Source organism: Chrysochloris asiatica, unplaced genomic scaffold (assembly GCF_000296735.1).
Source record: "Chrysochloris asiatica unplaced genomic scaffold, ChrAsi1.0 scaffold00164, whole genome shotgun sequence".
Lineage (NCBI taxonomy): Eukaryota > Metazoa > Chordata > Mammalia > Afrosoricida > Chrysochloridae > Chrysochloris > Chrysochloris asiatica.
This window is the reverse complement of record NW_006408682.1, coordinates 7,028,795-7,045,645: the sequence shown is the minus strand read 5'-3', so window position 1 is coordinate 7,045,645 and position 16,851 is coordinate 7,028,795. Positions and strand designations below refer to the sequence as shown.

General features: G+C 40.5%; 1 protein-coding gene across 5 annotated transcripts in view; it reads right to left on the bottom strand.

Annotated features, from left to right (window-relative positions):
* The window catches only part of NRP1 (neuropilin 1), a 201,057-nt gene that overhangs the window by 55,005 nt on the left and 129,201 nt on the right, over positions 1-16,851 (bottom strand). For all 5 annotated transcript variants that reach the window (XM_006871254.1, XM_006871255.1, XM_006871256.1 and 2 more), the window contains exon 7: positions 2,540-2,695. In XM_006871254.1, the coding sequence (XP_006871316.1) occupies positions 2,540-2,695 (156 nt within the window). The remainder of the gene's footprint in view (positions 1-2,539; positions 2,696-16,851) is intronic.

Here is a 16,851-nt window from a genome sequence, read left to right as displayed (position 1 = left end):
TTACTTCTTATTTTAAAATGAGTCATTTATTATAAGAAAGATGAGGGCTGGAACTGCAAATGGAATGAATACCAAACATGTAATCCCTTTCCCAGTAACTATCTATGGGGCCCACTCCACCTTGGATTAAGCATTACACCAGTTTTCTTTAGTAAGGTCTCTGAGGAATGGTGATGATTTGCTCTAGTGGAACATTTCCAGCACCACACTTGCATCTACATTGCCCCACTCCTCATTTTGGTTCCAGTCCTGGATTGGGTACATTAGTAAAATATTTCCTAATGTGACTAATCATTAGTAAAATGAGTGCTTCCCAGATTTATGCTTAGCAACATGCTTCTCTGCGTAGTTGACCTATAATGCTTCTTGTAGGCTGTGCAACTCATATCATTGGGACCCAATAGAGCAATGGAGACTTCTCCCCACCTTTCCAGGCATATACATGGAGGAGGATCATAGCCTCCCAAGGCTTGGTCTTCCCTCCTAGGAGACAGGACTTGTAAAAGTCTGGCTAGTGATTTTATTTCATTTCCTTAAAGTGGGCTGTATAAGTGAGGGTAGTTGAATGTTTTAGAGAGTTGGTTATCAGCCCAATCCTTTTCTGGGGAAAAGTTAGTATCAGAATTTTTTGAGTCTGTGACAGTCTTTCAATTTCTGTCCTATTTCCAACAGCTCTCTCTGGGCAGCAACTGTGTGGCAACATCCTTGTGTGAGAAAGAGTAGCAGGTAGTTAGGTCCATAAGGGTCCTCCTCACAGAGTCACCATGTCCACTTCAGAGACAAGCTGAGCACTCTGAGAGAGGATGGGTGGGTGTACACTGTGCTCAAACTGTGGGAATTTTATGTTCACCCAAAAGAACGTAAGTTTAAAAATTTAGTTCAACTTAAAGGGGACTAATAACAATTAGTTTAAGACTACTCTCTGTGTGGCATGGCCAACTCTCCCTGAGGACAGGAAAGAATCAGACAGCAGAGGTTTAAAGACCCTAGGTGGGGAGAGAGAGAGGCAGAGCCACCCATAAGAATGAGACTCCCACTGGGCGTTGGATGGATTTCCATTCACCTGAAGCCTCAGAGAGATACTACACTTCAACTCTGCTGAATCTGTGTCCTTATTCTTTCCACCTCCTATGCTGGAAGGCTGTCTGTGAGTCAGAATGTTCTTGATAATGAAGTTAGTTCATGTGTGTGCACTGGCAGACACCCCTCAAATGTGTATGCACTCCCCGACACCCTCCTACCAGGCTATGAAATGATCCATAGTAAAAGGTAGAAGGGGACATCTTGGAGACATGGAACTTATTTTTAAAATAAGGCTTAGTGTCCTTCCTCCCATTCTGTAGGTTGTTTTCATCATTTGTGTATCCTCAATGTTCAATGCTTTTCTTTTTTAAATGAATGTAAACTCTTTAAAAATCTACTCTGAATAGAAGAATAAGTCATGAGAATTGGAGTCAACATTTATTCAACAAATGCTGCCTGTCAGAGTTTTCTTCCCCAGAGAGAGAGAATTGGCCTTGAACTTGCCTGTCCATACAACTTTCCTTCCAACGAGCAGCTGGCTACCTCTCCCTCTCCATCCTGCCTACCCTAACTGAGAATAGTAGGACATAGCCAAGCAAAGGGAATCCATTTGTCTTTCACTCAACACACAGATACTTTTCTCAGTTCCAGACCCAAAAGGAGAAAATCCAGACAGTGAATGATCAAAGGAGAGCCAAGGACATGTTAACTGGCCTTTTCCCAAACCTGTAATTTCAAGTTACCTGAATCTTCACTATGGGTGGTATCCATCCCCTCTGTTTAACTCTGCCTCCAGGGAAAAGCTTTTAATTTTTTGGAAACTGTGAGTATGAATGAGTTCCCAGAAACCTTTTGATTAGTAAATCAGAGCAAGCAGAACTTCAAATAAACAAACAAGCTCAGAAAAACATTCCATTTCCAAGTGATTGAGGGCAGAGAGCCCCAGGGACGGCTTGGTCTCTGTACCGTCCTTGGTTGAAAACAGGGAGGAGGTAGCGTGTTATTTGTGTGATCTAAGAGAACAGAATGAAGTACCTTTAGTTCCATTCTCACTAGAAGCAGCCAAACACACTTGTAAATTAGTGTGTAAGCCATTGAGGGTAGATGAAAAGACGTTTTCTAAAACAGGTCTATTACAGAGAGGAAAAAACAATCTATCAAAGAGAATGAACATAACACATGGGAAAAGTAAAAAAATGGGCCGTAGGTTACAAGAGGACAGTATGATCCGATGTACAGTCCAGGTCCCTGTGGGCTGTTTAAAGTGATTCTTGAGTCTGACACTTAATTCGGCTGGTATTGACTTTTCTTAGAAGCATCAGTATAATTTCCTTTTTTGCTTCTGGATCTGGGAACATGAGACACTTTGGTCAGCCTTAAACCTCTAATTGCACTTCTCATTTTAAATCAATTAAAAAAATAAACTAGGCTAGACAGAGGGCCCCCAAACAAACAAATAAAAATTGATCATCTGTTTAAAAGGCGGAATCAGCTTAGGCGTGGAAGCCAAACTTACAACAAGTTTATTTCCTTCTTTTATGGTGATCCAGTCTTCCCCGTTGGAGCTAATGTCTATTCTGTAAGACTTGACGTAGTATTTCTTCCTGGTTTCCTTTGAAATGGCTCCCTGTGTCCCAACGGCTGTGACAAAGCGCAGAAGGCCCAAGTCTACCTGCAAGACAATTAAAAATGGGATGACAGTGTGGTCAGTTGGGTATCCTTGCATGACCATCAACTGGAGTATCTTTGCCTGCAGTCTCCACAATGTAGTTTTCAACCACCAGGGATCAACAGGTGCCAATTTCATACAGTATCAACAGCTGCCCCCTCCCGCCCCCCTCCATTACCTTCCCTTCCTCGGGTTTCTGCCGTTAGAAGGAAGGCCAAGAAAAAACCTTTCTCATTACTTTGAGCAAGATTATCTGATCTCTGCTTATTCAATCGGAATGCGGACCAAACAGTCTCAGAAACTTATTATATGAAGAAGAACATGGCATCAGGATTTCAGGAAGACTCATTAACAATCTTCAACACGCAAGTGATACAACTTGCTTGCTGAAGCAGAGGATTTAAAATATTTGTTGATGAAGATCAAAGACTATAGCCTTCAGTATGGATTGCACCGTAATATAACGGGAAAAAACAAAACAAAACAAAACAACCCACACAAAGGAACCAGTAGATAACATTATGATAAATGGAGAAAAAAATAGAAGCTGTCAAAGACTTCATTTTGCTTGAATTCATAATCAATGTTAATGGAAACAGCAGTCAAGAAATCAAACAACATGTTGCATTAAGCAAATCTTCCGTAAAAGATCTCTTGAAAGTGTTACAGAGCAATAATATCCATTTGAGGACTAAGGTGAACCTAACCCACGCCACGGTACTTTCAATCTCCTCATATGATGTGAAAGTTGGACCACGAATAAGGAACTGTATAAGAATCGATACTTTTGAATTAAGGTGTTGGAGACGAATATTAAAAGTACCATGGACAAGAAGAACAAACAAGTCTGTCTTAGAAGAATTATGGCAGAATGCTCCTTAAAAGCCAAGATGGCTACACTTCGTTTCTCATTCTTCAGATATCATATCAGGTGGGACCGGTCCCTGGAGAAGGACTTCATGCTTGGTAAAATGGAGGGTCAGCAAAAAAGAGGAAGACCCTCAATGAGATGGACTGACACAGTGGCAGCACCATTGGACTCAAATGTCACAATAACTGTGAAGACGGCGCAGTCCTAGGTGGTGTTTCCTTCTGTACAGCATCTAACAAGAGCAGTATTCAGCATCCTGCTGTTTTTATTAGGTGTCATGGAATCTGCTTGAATTCATAGTGACCTTCGGAATAAAAAATGAAATACAATCTGGTCCTGTGTCACTGTGGTAAGTGAGACTGCACCCTGTCAAAGGTGTTAAACTCGTCAGACCTAGAAAAATTAAGCCGTGTGGTTCTCACAGGTTCCACTGTATGTAGTAAATATTTCTTAAAGTACACAGCTTGCAATGAGATATTATGACCAGTTAACATTGACAAGATATTTCAACAGTACATTTATCATTAAGTGGCAATGGAATACCATTTCCTCAGAAAACAGAAAGAAAACCAAAACAAATCCCCCTAAACCAAACCACAAGTTTGAATTGTGCTTTCTAGTTACTACAACATGACAACTCAATTTCAGAATATTTCAAGGAACTCTGTGATGCCTGTAAGACATGTACTCCCAGAGAATGCTCTATGCACAGTCGGCTTCATGAACAACACAATCATCTCCCATGAAGTGTCTTTTCCCGAAGGCCTTTGGAAGTCTCCTCAACACTGAACCAAGAGTCACATCTGGGGAGAGCTGGCTACTTCAATATGCCCTGCCCACAGAAGCTGATTCAAAGTTAAAACAATTCCACAGCTGGGGACTTCACTCAGAAAGGGAACACGAGTGCCATTGTGTGCACAAATGAGAAACCACCCTGTTGCCATGGAGTCGATTCCGAGTCACCAAGCCTCATGTGTGTCAGAATGGAACTGCTCTGTAGGATTTCTTGGCTGTGTCATTTTTATGGAAGTAGCTATCCAGGCCTTTCTTCCACTTTTCTACTGAGTATGTTCAAACTGCCAACCTTTCAGTTAGTAGCCAAAAGCAAACTGCTTCATCACCCAGGGTCTTTCCATTCAACGGAAATCAATTTTTCTTTTATTTAAATAAAAATGCCAAGTCTGTGGTCTGTAGGAGCCATGTGGCATAGTGCCCAGCTGCAAACTGAAAGATTGGTGCGGAGAACGCCGTGGCAGTCCGCTTCCTAAAAGACGACAGCCTTGGAAACCATATTGGTCAGCTCTACTTTGTCCTAGGGAGCTCTGGTAGCGTAGTGGTTACGAATCGGGCTGTGAACTTCAGGGTCAGCAGTTCGAAACTACCAGCTGTTCCACGGGAGAAAGATGAGGCTTTCTGCTCCCGTAAGGATTTACAGCCTCAGAAACCCTGTGCAGGGTTGCTATACGTCAGAATCGACTCCATGGCACACCCCCACTACCGTAAAGATTTACAGCCTCGGAAACCCTGTGCAGGGTCTCTATGAGTCGGCACATAACAACAACAACAGGTCAGAAAGAAGTTAGCTGATGGGCAGCTTGAAGAATCCCAGGCATTAGAAACAGCTGACTTCAGAGGAGGGAGCAATTGACAGTAGTTAGCTAGTACCCAACAAAGGAAAAGTCCAAGTTCTCTGTTATGAAGGCCCCCAAAGCGTATGCATGTATCATTCATAAAAGAGAAATTTTCTTTTCTGAACAGCAATGAAATGCACTAGCAAGCTCCCCTTGTAATTGCATAAAGTCTCCTGCTGTGCTTTTAAAACTCTGCAGATTTTCTTATTTACCACACTGGGATACTTGGAATTTCATTTCATTTTTCCTTCTAATATTACTGCCACTGCATTCAATAAGGATGAACGACAACCTCACAAAATGATTAGGGATGGGACCTGAACCGTTGCAATTAAAATCGGATGGGACCCAGAGCTCTAACAAGATACAGCCCCCCACAGCACTGTGGGGACTCTCATTGGCAAAACCGTGAAGCTCTTTCCATAAGTCCTTCTCCCTAGGTGCCTTTTGATGAATTCTCAAACTGGGACAGGGGCCTTCCAGAGCCTGAGGAGTTTGAGAGGAGACAGGCACTCTCCCCACGCAGGAGCACCAGAGCTGACACCACTGGTTTGTGTTGAAAAGACACTGCTGGCCAGATTTAGTGCTGGGGTGTTTACCCTTTTCTAGATAGTGGTGTTGTCTTCTACTGATCCTGAGGCCTATGCCTCAATCTACATTCCGAATCTCACTTCCGGCATCTCATAGTCACATTAGAATACTTGTGATTCCTAGCCTTTTCCCATCTGTGTGCCTTACTTGGAAAGGACTTTTTCCCCTTTTCTGACTATAAAGGACTTTTTCTTCTTTTGACCTGGTTGGCAAAACTCTACCTACCTCAGTGCTCGCTGAATTTATTACATGTTTTTTTGCTATACCTCTTTCTAGACTTTTATAATTTCCTTCAAGAAGCATCTTCTTTTTCCTTTTTTCTATATAGAATGTAACAGACTCCTATTGAAATTTTTAAAGATACAGAACAAGTTAAGAAAATAAAATTTCTATTACCATTAGAAAACAACCATCAATAATACACTCTATACAAACATATTGGTGGTTCAAACTCACCAGCAATTTCTCAGAAACCCTACATAGGGTCGCTAACAGTTGAAACCTACTTGACAATATGTAATAACAACAACTTGTGTATATGCTTTGTTAATATTAAACTGATGTCATATATTACTCTGATAAACTGATTTTTCATTGAGTTTTATGGATATACCTCAAAATATCTGCCTATATATATATTTTTAAAGTTCTTATTGTGAATTGAGTGAAAGTTTGCAGAGCAGATTATCAGATTTCCATTCAACAAATCATATACTTTGTTTCATTTCAGTGATTGCAATCCCCTCCATGGAACATCACTTAACCCACTTCCTCCCTACGATTCTTATTTCCATTCCACCTTCCTTCCCAATGCTTCTGAATTTTGTCCTTAGATAAATGCTGCCCTTTCCATCTTGAATGACCATTCCATGGGGTGCACACCTCACTAGTCTTGTTGTCCCCCTATATATTCTACTATTTGACTGAAAACTGAGCCACAAGAGTAAGTTCAGTTCCAGACTGAAGGGTGATCAAGGGTCACAGTCTCAGGTTATTCCAGTCTCCCTCTGAACAGTAAGTCTGTCTTTTTTGTAAACTTTTAGTTTTGGTCCATATTTTCTTCGACTCATCGAGGAATTTCAAATGTGATCCCTTTCAGAAGAGTTGCTTATGGTAGCTAAGTACCATCTAGTTCTTTAAGGTCTTAGGGTGGTAGTGACCGATGCTAACATGTTACATTAGTCCATTAGCCTAACTGCTGACCAGTGTCTTCCATGTTCATCACTCTTCTTTGCCTCCACACTGGGAGAGACCATTACTTACACCTTACAGGGCCGCTCATGAGCTTTTAAGATTCCAGTCACTACTCACAAAAGTGTTATTGTTGTTGTTGTTAAGTGCTGTCGAGTCGGATCCGACCCATAGCGACCCTATACAGGGATTCCAAGGAGCGACTGGTGAGCTTGAACCGCTGACCTTGCAGTTCAAACAGCTTTGCAGTCTGGCATATTAACCCACAGAGCCACACCAGGATTCCTGGAAACTCTATAGAGGGTCGTTATGAGTTGGAATTGACTTGACAGCACTTAATAGCCACAACAAACTCACAAAAGTAAGACTGCCTCACCATTTTTAATGGCTTCATGTTATCCCATTATATGGTGGCCCCATTATCTATTTATTTAGTCTGCTACCTGTGAACATTTAGGTATTAGATTGCAATTGATCAACTGAATGGGCATTCACTCAGTGGACACTTATCTGGATACCTTTTATCTACTAAGGTCTTTATGAAATGAGTACAGTATAGAGAACAGTGAGCACGGAGGACTAAGGTGTTGGCAGTTCACTGGTAGAATTCTCAGCCCCACTTGTCGGCCAGTGAAGGCTTGTCTGCTGCTATGACGATGAACAGCTTTCAATGGAGCTTCCAGACTAACAGGAACTAGGAAGAAAGGCCTGGCTATCAACTCCCAAAAACCAGCCAACAAAACTAATGGCTCAAAATGATCTGATCTCAAATTGCTCATGGGATGGCAAAGAACTGGGAAGTGTGCTGTCTCACTGTATACGACTCAAGGGCAGCTAACAGCAACAAAAGTGTAGGAAACAAAATATGTTACAATATGGGGTTATGTACACAAAGTATGAGTCCTGGTATGGTGCTGCAGGATAAAGTAACATTGGTTTGAACCTCACGGTCGGTGGTTCAAACTCACCAGCCGCTCCTCGGAAACCCTACACAGGGTCGCTATGAGTTGGAACGGACTCAACAGTGCTTAACAACAACACCATCCACAAAGTATGATGCAGAAGAAAAGAAGGGAGTAAACAGCTCATTATGGTTTACTCCTCTCTTCAGAGATGCAGAGACAGGGGACTGGAGACAGTAGACTTTGGTGCTCAAAATTCCTATTGTAGGAGATCACAGATGGGTTCAAAGAGAAGTGTTCCAGGGAGAAGGAGCAGGAAGTGCAGAGACCAGCAGAAGGAAATGAATGAATAAAATCACGGACAATGAACAACATATTATGTTTTCTTGACCGCTGTAGACATTGCATGCCGGAAAATTTATTGATCTCCAAAGAGTATTTTGCTCTGGGTATTTTGAAATCAAAATAATCGGCTGTTATGAAAACCAGTTGAAATCAGTCTCTTGGTGGCTTAGCTTTTTGAATTATGATGTACTCTTTCACCAACCTCACATTCTAACAGGCAAGATTGGTGACCCAAGACCAGCAGCTGGAAAGACAAAGATAAAACCCCAGAGCACTTTGACATAATGCCACCCTCTGTACTTGGGAGGGTTCATACTCCTAAACAATACTTCCTTTCTTTCCACAAAAATTCAGGCACACAATAATCATAATTAAGTAACCTGCTTTCCCTAAACCCAATCAGCTCTTCTCCAATCACCATTTTCTTATTTTGAAGGCATGCCATTATTTTACAGCTCCTTTATTTTTAATTAGAAAATGGCTATGATGTCACATTGGAATTTGATGGATTTCTGTTTTGTGTTAAGGGTACTGGTGAGGAGATATGGTGATGGGGGCGGTCCGTATGGAACTGATGCAGTCATGAAAATCATTGGACGGTTCATTCTCTGTGTGTGACAAACATAAACATCTGGTACTTATCTGATGGAACGTAGACGTTTTCATAGAACTTTATCAAAATTCTTTTGAGTTCTTCTCGCAGCCGCTCTCTAAGTTAGCTTCCATATAGTATTACAGACAGAAGTGGCCAAGCGCAACACCCGGCTTCCAATGTAAGTATCAACATGCTTACTTTCATTCTGCTTCACACGAGTAACTTTTGCAAAGCCAGCACAGCCAGAAGAGGAAATCCCAAGCCTTTTATTTTGGGTGGGGACAGACAAACTAGTAGAAGAAAACAGCAATCTGCTCCCATTTTGGGGAGAGAGGTGTCAAAGCCATTCTTGTGCGGTCACTGGGTGCTGCTTGCATTACCGACATGCTTTGTTGTCAAACGTCTCCAGAGACAATCCACGTGTATTTTATGGCTATGGCTTTGTCTTAATAATGGCAGGAAATACACTCTCCAAATAAAGAACAGCAACGAGACACACATTTTACTGGGAACCACTGGAGAACAATGCAGCACATTGTAGCATTGTGTAGTAAGCCAAGTCACAAATCTTTGCAAATTGCTGGTTAAACACCAGCATGCAGCCTTCTAGCCATGAGACAAATATCATTGCTTCCTATAATAATATATAACCAGCTATTGGTAATGCCATAATATGGGAAGCCTCGCTTCTAAAATGAAAATCTGTCTTCCTCAATAAAATGCTGCCCCTTGATCTAGCATGGGAGCAGGGAGCATTTACCAGCCTTTAACACTCCCAAGGTAGACCAGCACAATAGCCTGAAAAAATAAAGGACAAAGGTCTGATTAAAAACAGGAAAAATATTTGCGTGTAGGTGGGGAGTATGTTAGGTTTTCTTGAGAACATCTTTGATGACTCAAAGAGCTGTTTGATTCATCACTTGATACTAGGAGCTAAAGAAAATATTTTTAAGCAATTGTCCCATTTACTTAGATAAAACATATGTTTTCTAATAGAGCCTAGCCATTTTGAACATCACTGCTATTCTAGGCTCTATGAGCTTAATTCACAGCATCTGATCATTGTTTTCTTTTAACTTAGCGTTTTTGGCTGTTCATGGTTACTCAATGTATGAATTACAATCACTTTTTAGTGAAGGGCAGGATTCTCTTTCTTTTACATATTTTTTCAGTATTACTGTCTTACATGAGTGAAATATTGATGGCTGAAATCACTGTTATTATTATTACAAACATTTTGGGAGCAAGATGCCTTTGTGTCAGGCATTTTACTAAACCCTAAGCAGGGTCGCTATGAGTTGGAACCAACTGACTGGAGGACACTTAGCGACAACAGCAAAGGTCCTGGCGGAGCTGTAGGATGAGCACTGGACTGCTAACCACAAGGTCGGCAGTTCAAACCCAACAGCTGTTGTTCCTCAGGAGACATATGAGGCTTTCTGCTCCCATAAAGATTCATAGACTCAGAAATGCAATAGAAGAAAGACAATCAACTTGATGCCAGAGCGTGGAAAACTTACATACATAACTTACATACATTGTCTTCTCCAGTTCTCGCAGCCATCCTACAAACCAGCTAATGGCTGCTGTAGAGTCTCAGTTACAGCTCACGGCAACCCCATGAGCAGAAATGTGCTCCATACTGTTTTCAGTGATTGATATTTAGGAAGTAGATTATCAGTCCTTCCTTCTGAGGTACCCCTGGCTGTATTCTAATCACCAACCTTTGGTAAGCAGCTGAGCACATTAACCATTTTCACCTTCCTGGGACTCAAGCAATCTTACAAGGAAGGTTTCATGAATAAAGAAACTGAGGCCCAAAGTGATTACATGCACTTATCCAAGATGAGTGACATTCAAAGCCCATTTATGAGTCACTACACGTAGTGATTACAAATTGGACTACTAACCTCAGAGTCAGCAGTTCGAAACTACTGACAGGTCAGCTGTTCTGCAGGAGAAAGATGAGGCTTTCTGCTCCCATAAAGATTTACAGCCTCAGAAACTCTGTACAGGGTCGCTATGAGTCGGAACCGACTCCACAGCACATAACAACAAAAACAACAACATCTACTCTGATCCCCAATTCATTTGTTTCAAATTATAATTATTTAAAATGGAATTTAGAGTTTCTTAGAAGTTAATAATTAAATCTGATGGCCACTTTTTTTGGAAATTAGATATGTTCATTATTAGAGAAGACAAAAACCATCTATAATAACTCTAACTACTAGTTTAAAATTTACATTGGTTACTGGAAGAGTGAATTCACAAATGGCTTAGTGATGCAATCAAAAAACAAGACAGGGTTCATGGATCATTTTTAGCATTAAAGATAATGAATAAACATTTTCAAGTTCTGGTACAGGATAAAAACACCCAAATACAAAAAAGCTCAATGCTCAAGGAAGAACACCCGATTTTCTTTTCCCATTGCAATCACCTGAATCAAGTCTTTGTTTAAATGAAAGGACAGCATTTTTCCTGGGTGGAAACACTACTGGTTGCAATAGAACTTGTGCTGATAGTAAAACAATCCCAAGTGAATCAACAAATGATTTTTCCTATCAAAAGACTTGCACCACTTAGTTAGAATAACATTAGATAAGAATATAAAAGCCCAGATGCAGTGGAAAGGCAGGCTTCCCTGGCTGCACAAGACTTAAAGCAAAAAAGAATAGGGAAAGGGACAAAAGGGAAAAAAAAAAAGACAGAAATTGAAGTCCCCAAACAAGGGCTGACCTTTGCCTTTTCTTTTGCAGATAAAAGAAGATAATGATTGTGTGGACTTCCCTGCATCTGGATTCATAGCACATTCTCCTCCTCTCATGTTAATTCTTTTTGCATAAATCAGAAGCAACTAATTAAAAAAGAAATATTTAATTCTGACATGTTCTTTGAACTGGAGTTCCATCTGGTTCTGTTTGAATAGTAAAATCTGCTGTAGTTGTTAAAATTGGCAAGCAGCACGGGCAAAAAAGAAACAAAAGGGACTCCTCGCAGCAGGTTAATACACTAGCATTTCAACGAGAGACATTTCCAGAATCCAGCTACCCAATCACTCCAATATGGAAACCATAAAGATCAAATGTGAAGAAGAAGAATGCTTTTCTAGGGTAGAAACACTACCACTGTATACACTCTCTCAGCGCAGTGCAGAGACCATTAGACTTTGAGAGATCTATGGTTTGAATGCGGTGTATGGGACTTTCCTGCTTAAAATGAAGGTTTTTGCTTCAATACCATGTTAACTTGCAGATGAGTACCTCAGAAATTTTTCATAGTGTGGTCAAGAAGATAACATAAATGGCCCTTTTTCCCAACTCAGATAGGATTTCTCACTGGGCAGTGAAAGCTTCAGAGATTTAATACTTTTAATTAAAAATTTTGAATGCTTATTTGTAATTTACATTTAATTGAAAACCTGAGCCTAATCCTTTGATCTGGAAAGAAGACAAGTAGTCACAACAGAGCAAATATAATCCCTGGAAACTTGGTTAAGAACCTACTTAACTTAAAAACTCAATACTAAAAACTGTCTAGATGGAACTTCATAAGCGATAAAAACAAATATACTGCAGTTTTTGTTGTTTTTTTCTTCCACCATTCATCTGTCATTTTGTCTACTGTGGTGATGTACGTGTTGCGATGTTGGAAACAAAGCCAACATCATAAAATAGCTATGCCAAAGCTATTTTAAATACCAGTAGCGTCATGGATGGTAGATAGGTTTCAGTGGCCCTTCCAGACTATCAGATTAGGACGGCGAGGCAGAATACTTCTCAATATTTAGCCACTGAAAACCTTATGAGTAGCAGTGCAACTTTGTCAGAGAAACTTTGTCAGATATCCTGCTGGAAAATGAAATCCTCAGGTTCTAGACAAAGTGCAACTACTTCCTCAAAGTAGAGTTGACCAAGATGACACAAATGGAGTAAAGCTTTTAAGATCTTCGTTTGTTGATGGGGCACAACTCAAAATGAGAAGGAACAGCTGCAAAAATCCACTAATAATCAGAACATGGAAGGTCTGCAGTTTGTTTTCATTCTCAAAAATGAAATGGAACGCATAAAGATCAATATCCTAGGCATTCTTGTCACTGCTGTTAATTCAGTCCCAACTCATAGTGACCCAGTATAGGGTTTCCAAGGAGTGGCTGGTGAGCTTGAACTGCTGACCGTGAGGTTCAAACTGACCTCACAGTCCAGCGCATTAACCCACAGCACCACACATTAGTGAGCTGAAATTGACTAGTGGTATTGGTCATTTTGAATCAAACAGTCATATAGTTTACTATGCTGGGAATGAAAAATTCAAGAGGAATGGTGTCACTTCCAACTTTAAAAAAGAATATTTCAGGACCCAAATATTCAACAAAGACATCAATCTAGAAGTACAAGACTGTTTGTGATAGGATAATATCCATATGCTTACAAAGAAGACCAGTTAATACAAATTATTCAAACTTATGCACCACTAATGCCAGTGGCAATGAAATTGAGGAATTTTACCAACTTCTTCAGTCAGAAATTGATCAATCATGCAATCAAAATGTATTGATAATTATTGGTGATTGGAATGCAAAGGTTGGAAACAAAGAGGAAGAATCAGTAGCTGGAAAATATGGCTTTGGTGATGAAAATGATTCCAGAGACCACAAGATGGAATTTTTTAAAAACAAAATAAGAAAGGTGATTATATACATGGGTCTCATCAGATGGAATACACAGGAATCAAACTGACTACATCTATGGAAAGAGATGTTGGAAAAACTCCATATCATCAGCCAAAACAACGCCAGGAGACAACTATGGAACAGACCATCAATTGCTCATATGCTAGTTCAGGTTGGAGCTGAAGAAAATTAAAACAAGTCCATGAGAGTTAAAATATGATACTGAACACATTTCACCTGAATTTAGAAACCATCCCAGGAATGGATTTGATGAATTAGACACTAATGACCTAAGACTAGAAGAGTTGTGGAATGACATGGATAACATTGAGAAGAGTGGGTATTCTAGAACACTTAATTGTGCTCATGAGGAACCTGAACATAGCACAAAGGCAGTTGTTCAAACAAAACAAGGGGACACTGAGTATTTTGACATCAGGAAAGGTGTACACCAGTGTTGTATTCCTTCACCATACTTATTCAATCTGTATGTTGAACAAATACCACAAGCAGCTGGATTATATGAAGAAGAACATGGCATCAGGATTGGAGGAAGACTCATTAACAATCTGTGATTCGAAGATGATACAATCTTGTTTGCTGGAAGTGAAAAGGACTTAATATACTTATTGATGAAGACCAAAGACTACATGAGACCTTCAGTGTGGATTGCACCTTAATGTAAAGAAAATCAAAATCCTCACCCGTGACCAATAAATAACATGATAAATGGAGAAAAGATTGAAGATGTCAAGATTCATTTTGCTTGGATTCACAATCAACGCTCATGAAAGCAATAGTCAGGAAATCAAACAATGTATTTCATTAGGCATATCTACTGCACAAGATCTCTTTAAAGTGTTAAAGAGCAAAGACATCAATCAATTTGAGGACTAAGGTGTGCCTGATGCAAGTCATGGTGTTTTCAGTAGCCTCATATGCATGTGAAAGTTGGACCATAGAAGAACTGATGCATTTGAGTTATGGTGTTGGAGAAGAATATTGCCAGAAGAATCAGCAAATCTGTGTTGGAAGAAGTATAGGAAGAATATTCCTTAGAAGCCAGCGTGGCAAGACTTCATTTCTCGTACTTCGGACATGTTATCAGGAAGGACAAGTCCCAGGTGAAGGACATCATGCTTAGTAAAGTAGAGGGTCAACAAAAATGCAGATTGTATTGGCCCAGCGAAAGCAGTAATGGACTCAAGTGTAAAAACAATTGTGAGGATGGCATGGTACCAGGCAATGTTTTATTCTGTTGTGCTTAGGGTCACTGTGAGTTGGAGATGACTTGATGATACCTAACAACAACAACAGTCTTTTTGTTTTTATTTTTTAATGGTGACCAACTGGCACTGTAGGATAAGCACTGGACAGCAAGGTCAGTTGGAACCACAAGGGCGGTGGTTCAAACTCAGCAGCTGTTCCTCAGGGTTGTTGTTAGTTGGAACTGACTCGAAGGCACTTAACAACAATGATCTCAGTATAGTGGTTCTGTAGGATAAGCACCAAATTGCACACCACAAGGCCAGCAGATGGAGGCCAGGAGAAAGATGAGACTTTCTGCTCCCACAAAGATTTACAGCCTTGGAAACCTTATACAAGGTTGCTATGAGTTGAAGTGACGCAAGGGCACATAAGAACTTAACAATAAACAACCTCAAATACATATACATGTGATGCAAATCTCATTATAGGAGAGGACTTGCATGTGTTCTTGCTAGAGGAATTAACTCCACAAAGTTCTGGAGTGTATTTGACAGATTTAGACTGGAACAAGGGTGGCTTACTATAACTCTAGATTCCTTCTTGTTTAATTTCTTACAGGCAATACCGTTCAAAGCCAGGAATAGTTCTTCTGGCAGAAGTAGGAGAGAGTAAGGAACCTTGTGAGGTAGGTATGCTAAGGGGTCAAGCGGGGGATGTAACGCTGACACAGTTGCCCGCAGGGATGTAATGCTGGATAAACTGCAAAGCCAAGTAGTAAAACGTATAGCTCTTTGGATCCTCTTATTGGTTTCTTTCAAAACAAAGAGGGCCTAGTAACAGAAGAGTGGGAAATGGGTGGTCTGGACAACAGCTATTTAAAAAACCTGTTTTAAAACTAAGGAGTAGAAGACCATCAAAGAATCAATGCGTTTGAATTAGGACATTGGTGAAGAATGCCAGGGACTATTTGACTTGGAGTTACAGCCAGAATGTCCCTTAGAAGGAAGGATGGTGAGGCTTCCTCTATCATACTTTGGCCATGTTGTCAAGAGGGACCTGTCCCTGAAGAAGGACAGCATGCTTGTAAAAGTGAGGGTCACTGAAAAAGAGGACGCTGCCCATGAGATGGAGTCACACAGTGGTAGTGGTACTGGGATCAAACATCACAACTGTGAAGCTGACACAGGACTGGACAGTGTTTTGTTCTGTTGTGCATGGTGGTGGTGGTTATGTGCCATGGAGTTGGTTCCAACCCTGTACAGGGTTTCCAAGGCTATAAATCTTTATGGGAGTAGAAAGCCTCATCTTTCTCTCACGGAACAGCTGGTAGTTTCGAACTGCTGACCTTGAGGTTCACAGCCCGATTCGTAACCACTACGCTACTAGCGCTCCTTCTGTTGTGCACAGGGTTGCTATAAGTCAGAACCGACTTGACAGCACCTAACAATAACAACGAGTAGAACTGATTCTCTCATTATATCATTTCAGTGGATTCCCTGAGCGGTACAAATGGCTTAATGTTCTGCTATAACTGAAAAGTTGGTGGGTTGAGTCTACCAAGAGATGACTTGAAAAAAAAAAAGGTGCTCTACTTCCAGAAAAGCAACCATTGAAAACCCTACGGGGCACAGTTGTAATCTGACACACACGGGCTGCTATAAGTCAGAGGTGACTGGAAAGTAGCTAGCTTGGTTTTTTGATATTATATGATGAAGTATCGATTATTGCTGTAAAAAAAAATTGGGGCAACAACTCTGTGCAGACATTGTACTAAATACTAAGGTTATATACATCGCCTCTTCTGTTTCTCACGGAAATCACACACACACAGGTTCTGTTGTAGCTGAGCAAACTGAAACACGGCAATGAGAAGATTTGCTCAGACTCTAATAACTAATACACAATGGAGCCAGGATTCATGCTCACATGGCTACATCCTAAAGCCCAATCACGGTGCTTTACACATTGTAGATGCTCAAACTCAAAGTGTGAAACTAAAATGAATTGAAGGATGCCAAAAGTCCAGGTGAAACTGTAATCCATGAAACTGAACACATATTTATTGTACGCCAGCCTCTAGAAAGGCCTGTACAGAAGTGATGGTGTTACAAAGCAGGAAGTATATTTAAAAAAAAAAAAGCCACACTGC